The sequence below is a fragment of the Daphnia carinata genome, chromosome 2, assembly GCF_022539665.2.
Source record: "Daphnia carinata strain CSIRO-1 chromosome 2, CSIRO_AGI_Dcar_HiC_V3, whole genome shotgun sequence".
NCBI classification, from domain to species: Eukaryota; Metazoa; Arthropoda; class Branchiopoda; order Diplostraca; family Daphniidae; genus Daphnia; species Daphnia carinata.
This window is the reverse complement of record NC_081332.1, coordinates 7,631,738-7,643,784: the sequence shown is the minus strand read 5'-3', so window position 1 is coordinate 7,643,784 and position 12,047 is coordinate 7,631,738. Positions and strand designations below refer to the sequence as shown.

The following is a 12,047-nucleotide window of genomic DNA, read 5'->3' as shown; positions in this document are numbered from 1 at the left end:
TTTCCTCAAATAAAGATAATAGAAGCCTTACGTATACTGGGTTCAACGATGAATCCGATAGCAGTCTTGACGAATGAACTCCAGTTAGTGCTACCGAGGCAAGAGGCTGAAGTTCGCTAATGGATGCATCTTTAGACAAAGAATGAATTCGATCAATTAGAAAAAAGGAATCAAAAAATACAAAACCTAATAACAACATATACTTACAGAATCCGGAAATCTCCTAGAATTTTGATCTGATTGCGACGAAGAACTTTCTTGGGCAGGAGGATCTTCAAGCAAGTCCAAAGAAGAAATAGGGGCGCCATCGATATCGGGGATCATGCCATCGCTATCTCTCTCGTCATGTTGTTCGTCACCTTTGGATAAACATTTGGAAATTCTAAAATGTAAACGTTATTAGTTAAGAAGTCTTTTAAATGTTCAAATAGCTAAAAACTTACTTTACGGCGTCGGGATTCCATGGATGGCAAATTTTGCCACATTTCGTTGAGCAAATGGGCCATATTCTTCACCGTGACTTTATTGGTTGGATCCTTTCCTGTCCACTCGTGAACTTTAGTTTTTCAAAGGCTCTTCAAGGGCTTAAAAAGAGCCACATCATACGGCTGCAATATATGCGTTTTGTTTGGGGGAAAACAGATTAAGATGATCTGGTTTTCAGTGCAAATGTCTGAAATCCGGATATTAATGTGGCTGTGGTGGCTATCCAGATAAAGCACGACGGGGAACTGGACATCCTTCATCTTCAGTTGAGGAACAAATTGACATGACAGCCAATGGTAAATGGCATCGACCGTCATCCACCCTTTCTTGGTACAAAATACCTTAAACCAGGTGGCATTTGTTCTTGCAACATCCATTGCTGTGTCCATTCATAAGGGTAAGTGACAAAGGGGGGTAAAATCCAACCAGACGCCGAGATTGTAGCCAAAACAGAGACACTTCAAAACAGTCCTGGCAGAACTTTTCAGTGAGAGAAAAACATCTCTAGCCTCAAGTTCTGACAAGACTTTCCCTTTGCTTAGCGAAACAAGAAACTTTCATCGCAATTGAAAGATCTTGTAGGGTCGGTGAAAATGCCCTCTAAACTGTTCTCACATTGAAACAAAATTATAAATGAATAAAAATTCCTCATGATATGTGTTAATCGATTAACACACTTCGAATGTGAAGTGGTGCAGCTATAAACAGGTGTGGGTGCAACGAGAACCAAGCTACGGCAAAAAAATATGAAAATGAAAACTAACTTGAAATATTTTTCTACATGCGATGCCCATTGCAGGAGGTCGTGAGGCGTTACTTGGCTCTTCCCGAGGTCCAAAGTTTCTGCTGTTCTCAGTGACAGGTTATGTCGCCTTGTAAACTTCGGAAACCATCTTTCCGTTGGGCGATTATTAGCAAATATTGTGGTCCGTTTTGCCCTATTCAAGGTATGCTGAATGGAATCCAGCAATTCCTTATTTGTTACAGAAAACCCTTTGCTAGCCATACTGCGAACCCAATTAGCGGTTACCATTTCGTCTTCTTATAACAGAAGAGTTGGCCTTCCTCTTTTGTTTTTAAATGGCCCTTCCTTGTTGCAACCACTGGCAAACTTTAAGATCTTAATGTGCGAATGCAAGCAATATCATAATTAGCAAATACAATTTTTCATCTAATTTAATTATTCAGCTAAATCAATTTATCACATTAATCAGGTTCTAAGATTTGAGAAATTGATCTGAGAGACCTATTGTAAAAAAGCGATGGCCGCGCAAGTGATGGAATCATGGCATTTTTGAAATGTGTCCATTACTTTCGAATCAAGTTCTAAGAGAAACAACATTACTAGCATTCATTTAAATGCCATTTTTATGTCAAAAGAGATTTCAAAAGAATCAATTCCGTTATAAAATAAAACCATTCTCCTAATTTACAATAGCAGGTAACACAACGATGATTTGCAAAATTATGTTCTAATTTCATAACAACTAATCGTTAGTCAGTGCATTTAACTTCTCTGAATATCATTAGAAAATGAATTACAAATACCTTGTGACTGAGTGTGGATTTGAGAATGCCAAACATGCTGGCGACGCTTCGATACGATCCATCACCGGAGATGTAGGTTGCGACCGCATTCTCTAGATCCTCTGTAGTGTAAGCCATCTTTCAAACAGAGAAATGAAAAACTCATTAAAAAAATTTTTTCTTCGTCAGCACATTTTTACTGGTTAGTTAGTTACCTAGCCTTTTATCAAAAAACTATTAAGATCTTACCATTATCTGGGATTGAACTTCAGTCCTTATGATTGTAAGGCTAGCGCTTTATTTCTGAGCTATCTAACTGATGTTTGTATTTAACAGTTGAAACAAAACCAAAAATGCAAGCAGAAATGTTACTTTTTTGGAGTTTATTTGACGTGATAGACGCACATCTTCCACGCCACATAAATTCATTGAACGAGTTAATAAAACACAACAATTAATAACCGATGGTGAGAATTGAACCTCTGACCTTCGTCTCCCCAGCCAAACATTCATTCACTGAGCTACCTCGGGTATTATCTTAAAAAAAATCGCGCCATCCCACTTTCTTCGCAAACAATGTCCCGAATTAGTGCTTTTACGTAAAGCACGAACAAATGGGATTATGACTGGAAGGGGAAAAAAGTTTTTAAAAATATTTTTACTTAAACATAATAACTTATAAGTAAATTTCTATTAAGAAAAGTAAAAAGACCATGAAAAGCGTGAAAAACTACTGGAATTCTGACAAATCTAGAAGAAAGAGTGTGTCCCAATAAGGGACAACAGTTTCCTAAAAAAATCTTGTTTTCTACCTCATAAGATGAAACACAAAATACCAAATTACCTTTAAAATTACAAAGAGTTTATTAGCTCATCAAATATACGTGAATTCAATGTAAATATAGTGTGATACAGAGATGTCAATATCTACATTCAAACAGCATCAAATATACGTGTATTCAATGTGAATATAGTGTTATAGAATCAGTTTCATGATCTACATTCACACAATATCAAATACACGTGTATTCAATGTGAATATAGTGTGATACAGTGAGTTTCAATATCTATATTAAAACAGGATGAAATATACGCGTATACGATTCGAGTGGTGCTGAAATTCTTTTCACGCCGATTTTCCTCAGACATAAAGTATGTCTCGTTTTCTAATTTACTTTTAAGAAGGATTTTGCTTATCTTATCGATTAGCAGAGCACACTTAAAGTTAAAGCCTATTTCAAATTAGTTAATTTCCTTATTTACACTATGAGTCCTGTGTTGACACTACCTTTAAGATGGCCGAAAGTTCTGCGTACAACGAAGAAGATTCGGCGGCACTGTGCAGTTAGAAGCCTCTATAGGGAGAAACTTTTGAAGTAACTCAGTACACGTACTGCCTAGCTAGTATGTGTTACCACACTAACAGAAGCTAGCGTCCCTAGCTGAAATTAGTGTTTCCGCGAAATCGCAATAATTTAATCTGGCACCTACGCCTACCCCTCCTGTCGTTATTCCCCTCCTTTCATCTTTATTAATGTCATCTGTTATTCGACCAGGTTGCGTTAGTTTAGGTAACTCTGCTCTTTCTGGAGAATTTCACTGTCGTGAGTACGACTCCCTTTACTCTTTTCCCATCTTTCTCGAAGCCTAGCAGGTCTCAGCTATCTGTATTGTATACTCGGTGCATGTGTGTGTGTGTGTTAAACAAACTACCCGATAAGCTTTCTGGTTTCTCAGGTACACTTATACTTTACTGTCTTTTCCCCTATTGTTCCTAACCATGCTGATCCTTCTCAGGTACCACACGCGTCTCATGTACATCGTCATATTCTATATACTCTCACCGTTCATCACTCATCATTCATCAGTCTAAAATAAACTCTATGGCAAGAGAGAGAGAGCGAGCTGTCTAGCAATCAATTTTACTGGTTCCACATCCATAGAAACATTTGGTCCTTCGAACCGGAGCCAACAACCCTTTGTTGGCCACACTCATTCCAGGCCTCTGTGATCAGTTAATGCCCAGTAATCCTTGTTGGCCAAGTCTTCTGAATCTTCTACAACAACACAAGCCTACATCTCGTCGTCAGACAGTCGGGAACTTCCACCATGACCGACCGAGTTGTTCGACAACCACTGGAAGAGGTTTCAAGACTTGAAGAAGAGGACGCTGCGTCTACAACTAATCAGACGGAAGCACGGGCGAGAGAAGCAAAACTTAAGAGGAGGACACTCCGTCGACAAATCACTACGACGGGGAGAAGAATAGAGACTATGATTACTAGTAGAGGCTCAAGAGGAGCAATACTGGGCCTACTTCGTCACTGTGATGAGCTTCTGCTCAGAGCGTCCCGTCTACAGATGGAACATTTGTCAGCCCTGGAGGACGACGAAGAGGCAGAACGTCAAGATAACCTCCACCTCACGTACGTAACTCGAGCCGGGGAGATCACCGAAGCAGCCAAGGCCTACTTGACTAGCAGAGAAGGTGAAGCTGCGTCTGAGATTGACTTCGTCGACAACGTTCCGGTTTCCCCTTCTGTCCCACCGTCTGAGATTCAACGTAGAGAGCAGGCCCGTCTAGAAGAGCTGACCATCGCCCAAAGGAGATGTGATGAAGCTCGAGAACGCGCCAACCAAGTTCGGGAGGAGTGCGAGGCGGCCCAGGCGGCCCAGGCGGCCTTAAGGCAGTTGACCGTTCGACCAACGGATCCGGATCAGTTTTCTTCCGTCAGCCAGCAAGTGGCTAACGCAGGTCCTCTGGTGAATGAATGGCTTCAACAGCAACGGCGCATCAACAACAAACAAGAAACACCTGACGATTGGATTGACCAACACAGCGCCGGTCTGCTATCCCCGGTCTCCAACAACCTTTCTGCCCGTTCTGCTGTCTCGGCGGAACTCGCGTCCTATCGAGGGAAATCTTTGGAGTGGTTCGAATGAATTGACCTCTTTCGTGCCTTGGTACACGACACTCCAAAGTCGCCAGGGGAAAAATTGGCCCTCCTGAAGCGATATCTGGAAGACGAATGTCTTGACGTGGTGTATGGTTTAGGCGGTGGCGAGACGGCCTATATTCAAGCGTTGGTGCGTTTGAAAGAGACTTATGGGCGTCGCGACGTCATGAGAGCGGCCCATCTTCAGGCTCTCGACCGACTGGAACTTAAAGGGGAAGCCGGAGCATTCAAAAGATTTGCCGAAAGAGTTCGCTCCCATCTGTTCGATCTTAGCCGAATTGGGGAGATGTCCACCGCCGACGTGATAGAGAAAATATGCCTGAAATTGAATCTTCAAGACAGACTCGCTTGGAACGAAGAGCGACACGGCCGCCTGGAGCGACGGAGCCTGAACGATTTTGGAACCTGGCTCTGTTCGAGAGCTTCAGCCTACCAAAACGCATATAGTATCGCTGCCAGTCAAGCTAATTTCTCCGCTCCGATGAACAAAGGATTCAACCCGCGGCGAACGAGAATCCACCAGGCGTCATCAAAAACTCATGAAGGAGGTATCGGCATGCAGTCTAATAAACCTTATTGCTTCAAGTGCGAGAAGGGGCATCGGCTGTCTGATTGTGAGGACTTCAAGGCACTTCCCATTGGCGAGAAGATTCAGTTTTGCATGAGACGACGACTTTGCTTCAACTGTTTTAGCTGCAAGCATTCTGTCCGTGAATGTCCAACAAGCCGTCCATGCAAACACACCGATTGTCGCTACACCCACCACCCTTTACTACACGATTCAGAGAAGTTGCCGGTTAAGACCGTTCATCCATCTACGGCCCGAGCGGAGAAAGAACATCGAGTTGCGCTGGGCATGCTGCGACTGCAGGTACAAGGAAGCGACGGGGGTTGGTGCTGGGCCAACATTTTCACCGATGAGGGGAGCGACACTACCCTGGTGCGCAGCGCTTTTGCCACATCACTCAAAATCCGAGGCTCTCCGCAGGTCCTTACCGTAGATGGTGCTGGTGGCGTGGTGACCAGTTACCCATCCGAGCTTATACACTTCCAGTTGCGTGCCGAATCCGGCGAAATCATCACTCTCGAGGGGTCTACCATGAAGAAGGTGGCAAGTCCAGCTCCGACAACCGACTGGAGCAAAGAGAAAATGCGGTGGCCACATTTACGAGATCTACCAGTAGGAGAGGTAGGAGGCAAGGTTGACATCCTCATCGGGACGGACCATCTACACCTGCTTGCCGCCCGAGAGTCGAGAGAAGGTGAAGATTACGAGCCGATCGCGTCCAGGACTCGTCTCGGATGGATTATTCGAGGCGTTACCAACAGAGAGGCTCATGCCCTGGCAGTGCGCAGTTTCATGATTGCCGGCCGGACCCAATTAGACCGGTTGACTTTTGAGATGCGTCGCTTCTACGACACGGAGGCGTTCGGAACGGAATTCAAGCAAGGCTGTCTATCTCCCGATAATCAGAGAGCTATGGCGCTCGTGAAGGAGAAGACACGAAAATTAGCCGTCGGTTACGAGGTTCCTATCATTTGGAGAGATGGGGAACCGGACCTCCCGAACAATAGAGCCATGGCCGTCAATCGTTTCCAGAGTCTACTGAGGAGATTTCAACATCAGCCGGAACTCGAACGGGATTATGAGGCCGCCATGCAGAAAACCCTCGACCAAGGGTACGCATCCCGTGTGGAGGATCCGGCTGACGCGAAATATTTTCTCGCCCACCACGGCGTGTATAAAGGGACGAAGCTGAGAGTTGTGTTCGATGCTGCCGCCCCCTTCAGAGGAAAAGCTCTCAACGACGCCATCATAGGAGGACCAGCCCTGCAACCAGCACTGGCGGCCGTTATCACCCGTTTCCGGCAGGAAGAGTGTGCCTGGGCTTCAGACATTGAGGCGATGTTTAGTCGCCTTCGTCTATCTGCGGAAGATGCGAGATTCTTCTGTTTCTTATGGAGACAGAAATCATCTGGCAACATGGTGGCGTACAAGATGGATAGGTTGCCTTTCGGAGCAAGTTGTTCCCCGTTTGTAGCCATTCATACGATCCAGCGGATTGCAGAAGACGCTGGAGTAGAGGAAAGGGTGGCCGTTGCTGTTCGAGAACGGATGTACGTGGATGATTATCTGAGCTCCGCGCCAACCGTTCAAGAAGCTGTACAAGAAGCATCCGCCGTGAGAAAAATGCTAGCGGACGCGGATTTGAACCTTCAACGTTGGGTGTCCAACTCGCCCGACTTCCTGCAGCAGATGACCGTCGGCACCAGACTGAGTTCGTCAAATATTCATCAGTTGGGGAGCAATTGTGAAGAAAAGGTCCTAGGGGTTTTCTGGGACGTTCATGCCGACACTTTGGGTTTTAAAGTTGTCGAAGCGCCCGACGTCAAGTTCACCAAGATGGAGCTGGCCAGTCGAGTAGCCGGAGTTTTTGACCCCTTGGGCACCGCGTCGCCGATTATCGTGAAGGCAAAAATCCGTCTCAGAATGCTGGGACAGAGTGGACTACAATGGACGGACGTAGTAGGCGAAGAAGACGCGAGCTGGTGGCTTCTCTGGTTCAAAGAGTTACAATGTCTGAACCGAGTTGCGATGCCCCGTTGCTCATTTCCAAATCGTGAAACCCTTGAGTCGTCGGAACTTCATACTTTCTGCGACGCGTCGGAAGAGGCGTATGCGGCCGTCCTTTATGTCCGGAGTGTTTTCTCCAGTGGCCAAGTGGTGATTCGGCAGGTGAAGGCGACCAATAAGCTTGCCCCTAAAAAGACCATATCGGTGCCGAAACTTGAGCTGAACGCCGCACTGTTAGGCGCCCGTATGACCCAAGCCGTGCAGCAAGCTCTACCAGCCCATATTCATCGTCGTCGATTCTGGACAGATTCCAGTACGGTACGCAACTGGATTCGCACCGCTGCAGCCAACTATCAAGTTTTTGTGAGTAATCGAATCGGAGAGATACAAACGATTACCGACGAAGGCGAGTGGAGATTTGTGCCTGGGCGGCTCAACCCTGCCGATGCTGCCACTCGATCCGCTCTGGATGGGGATATCTTCCCGGCCATATGGCTGAACGGACCAGATTTCCTTTTACAGCATGAAGACAAATGGCCGGTCGACCTTCCATGGATGAAGATCAAGGAAGAAATGCGGCCGGTTCGAGTGTGTTTCGCGGCCCAAGTGGAGAAAACGGATTGGTCCAAGGTCCAGCTCACACCCAGTGACATTCCGCAGCTGTGTGCGTTGGAGGGAAAATTCCTGGATCTTGTTCGTCAGTGCCAAGAAGAGTCGTTCGCCGAGGAACTACATCGACTTCGAAAGAAGAAGGCGCTCTACTCCACCTCCTCTCTTCTAGCGCTTGCACCCATCCTGAGTGAAGACGGACTACTTCGTTTAGGCGGGCGTGCCGGTCGGGCGCGATTGCCGTATGATCAGCTACATCCACCATTTCTTCCGGGTCGGCATCCCTTTACGGAGAGGATCGTCGTCGCTTTTCATCAGAGTCTAAACCACGTCGGAACAGACTTTCTTTTGAGTTATATTCGCCAACATTTTTGGGTGACTAAAGGCCGAGAAGTGGCCAAGAAGATTCGACGCGACTGCGTAATCTGCCGACGCAACCGCGCGCAGCCGGGTGAGCAGATAATGGCGGATCTAACGGAGTCTCGTCTCGATTTTGGTTCTATCCCTTTCACCCGAGCTGCTGTGGACTTATTTGGTCCACTAGAAATCGGATTGTATCGAAACAAAACCGCAAAACGTTGGAGTGTGCTGTATACTTGCCTCGTCACCCGTGCCGTCTTCTTGGAGTTGGTGCCGTCGTTGTCCTCTTCTGACTTTCTTCTTTCTCTCAGAAAATTCGTCGCCATGTATCGCAGTCCAGAAGTTCTGCACTCTGACAACGGGACCAATTTCGTTGGTGCGGAAAGAGAGCTACGTGAAGCAGCCGACGCATTGTATGCATCCGAAGAGCTTCCAAAGTACATGCAAGCTTCCCGCATAAAATGGACATTTCAGCCTCCACGGACTCCGCATTTTGGCGGGGCCCATGAATCATTAGTCAAGTCTACAAAGAGAGCGCTCTACAACGCTTTGGAGCAAGAGAAAGGAGATTTTCGTTATCCATCAGAAGATCTTCTGCGTACTCTACTCTACGAGGTAGCTGGGCTCTTGAATACTCGTCCATTGACCTACGCAAGCTCGGATCCTTCCGACTTCCGCCCGTTGACGCCCAACGACTTCCTGAATAGAGCTCCCACTGCTTACCCACCCGCCGGATTGTATAGTGATGCACAGCCAAGAGATCATTACCGATATCTACAACGCGCCCTCAACTTATTCTGGGATATTTGGAAGACCGTCTATTTACAATCCTTGGCTGCGAGGAAGAAGTGGCAAACTCGCCGTCCAAATCTGGAAATTGGAGACGTCGTGTTGGAAATCAACAAGGGTTTCGAACGAGGTGTATGGAGCATAGGGCATGTCGTCCAAGTATTTCCGGGCCCTGACGGCTGCGTGAGATCAGTGGAGGTTCAACTTCCGTCCGGAGTCTTCCGCCGCGGAATTACAGAGCTGTGCCTGCTTGAAACTAACTCAGCCGTTCCGGCCTCGGGGGAGGATGTTTCCGCGAAATCGCAATAATTTAATCTGGCACCTACGCCTACCCCTCCTGTCGTTATTCCCCTCCTTTCATCTTTATTAATGTCGTCTGTTATTCGACCAGGTTGCGTTAGTTTAGGTAACTCTGCTCTTTCTGGAGAATTTCACTGTCGTGAGTACGACTCCCTTTACTCTTTTCCCATCTTTCTCGAAGCCTAGCAGGTCTCAGCTATCTGTATTGTATACTCGGTGCATGTGTGTGTGTGTGTTAAACAAACTACCCGATAAGCTTTCTGGTTTCTCAGGTACACTTATACTTTACTGTCTTTTCCCCTATTGTTCCTAACCATGCTGATCCTTCTCAGGTACCACACGCGTCTCATGTACATCGTCATATTCTATATACTCTCACCGTTCATCACTCATCATTCATCAGTCTAAAATGAACTCTATGGCAAGAGAGAGAGAGCGAGCTGTCTAGCAATCAATTTTACTGGTTCCACATCCATAGGAACAATTAGGTTGGCCATGTCAGTGCTAAATTCTCAGTTAACAACGACTGGGATAGTCCACAGAGGTCAGCTCCGATTATCTGAGACCGGGGTTACTACCGGTAGGTACCGATACGACACACACTATTTATTTAATTTTTCTTTATTCTTTTATTGTTTTCAGTCTATCGCTGGTTTCTTCCGATATACCGCAGGGATTCCAGATAATCAGGGGGAATCCCAATAGCCCTATCAATTGTCATGGCGACCCGACAAGGCAACAGGTTCTATCCATTTTTATCCTGTTTAAATGTGAACATTTAGATAATGACTACGCATACAGTATATACCATACATAGGCCCATATAAAATTCAGAGTATAATAGTGTATTTATATCAAAAGTGAAAATATAGCCTTAACATATTAATAATATATATGCGCAAAAAATGGTTGTATCACAGTGTATTTACCCTGAATTGAGTATTATGTTTTATATTGTAAAGTTTCGAACCCGTGTATTGTCAGTGGATTTGCCTAAACAACTCCGCCTTACAAGTTACAAAACATACAGTATTTATACTACTATAGAACACAAATTATGAAGGTAAAGTGGGAGGAGATACGTTCACTTTCACTTGTGGAACGCTTGAGAGATGTATGAGGTGTGGCTTCCTTTGGATAGCCTTTGGGCTCGTTACATTCCTTCCCCTCTTCGATAAGAAGAACTGGTCCTCCAATTTGTATTTTCCGTCACCGACTACAGTTGTTGCTATTGTTGAATAATATACTTGTTCCTCCACCTAAAATTTAAGAAAAAGAATTGCATGATTTGAATAAAGTTGCTGGTTTATTGTCTTCTCTCTTTTCTTCTTTTATTCTTGCTTTTCTTTCGTCCCGGTATTTCGGCTGTATTGATTATGGCTTGTTTGTTTTCCTCGCGACGGTATTGTGATTGTTCTTTTCTTCTCACCTCGGTTAGGGAATTACCGTTATGTTTTTGTTCCCATTTTTGGAATATGGCTTGCACTCTTTACTGCATGCTTCTGATCCAGTCGTGCGTCCATGGGAGTCTTTTATCCTTGCATCTGCTCCATGTAAAAGTAATATCTCAATCATGTCGATTCGGTTGAATCCGACTGCTACGTGTAAGGCGGTTTCGCCCGAATCATCTTGTTGGTTGATGTTGATGATTCTCTTTGCGCAAATTTGCCTTGCAAGATTTTCTAGGCCATACATGGCTAGATAGTGCAAAACGGTTCTGCCATCTGGTCCTGCAATGTTGATACTTGTTGGTGTCGATATCAACTTCGCAATTTCTTCGTTTTCATGTGAAATCGCCAACATTAAAGGTGTTTCTCCACTTGTGTTGCGAGCTGTAAATTCGCAGTGGTTATGCTTCAGGATTCGTAGTAATAGTATATCGTCTTCAGCTGCTGCGATATGCCCAATTGTCTTTCCGTGATATAGGATTTCTGGATTCGCTCCAAAGGATAGTAGGAGATCTGTGATGTCGTATCTACTTCTTCGTACGCTTGCGTGGAGTAGCGTATGTCCTTCCTTATATCTTTATTAAGGAATGTGGCCACCTTCTGTCTTGGCCAACCCTGTTGCATTTTGAATTTATGTTGGATGCACCTTCATATTACCTGTATTGGACCTCCCATCATCGTTAATGATAGTTTACCGTCTTCTAAATCTATCATGGCTTGTCTTCGCAGTTGGATTTTTTCTGCTCGGGATATTGATATGGATGCTATCGTTTTCATCCGACAGTTTTTACATGCTTCTGTTCCCCCCTTTTGGTCGTCTGGCTTGTTGCGTTTTTGGGGAGGGTCACACTGAAGATAGTCGTCACTGTCGTATCCTATTGTAAATTCAACACTGTAGTCATTTTCCATATCGGGTGCTATTCCACTATACGCCGTTAATCCCTCGTTCTCATTTTCACTTGATTTACTGCTGTCATTCAGTCTTTCTTCATTTCC

At 45.2% G+C, this 12,047-nt stretch overlaps 1 protein-coding gene across 1 annotated transcript; it reads left to right on the top strand.

The window, feature by feature from the left end:
• The first annotated feature begins 5,136 nt into the window (after nucleotides 1-5,136).
• On the top strand, nucleotides 5,137-9,612 carry LOC130703481 (uncharacterized). Its single transcript, XM_057524943.1, has one exon. It carries the CDS (start codon nucleotides 5,137-5,139, stop codon nucleotides 9,610-9,612), a length of 4,476 nt encoding a protein of 1,491 aa, XP_057380926.1.
• The last annotated feature ends 2,435 nt before the right edge of the window (nucleotides 9,613-12,047 follow it).

Coding starts and splice junctions, on each gene's coding strand:
- LOC130703481 (XM_057524943.1), top strand. CDS start 5,137: ATGAGAGCGGCCCATCTTCAGGCTCTCGACCGACTGGAACTTAAAGGG.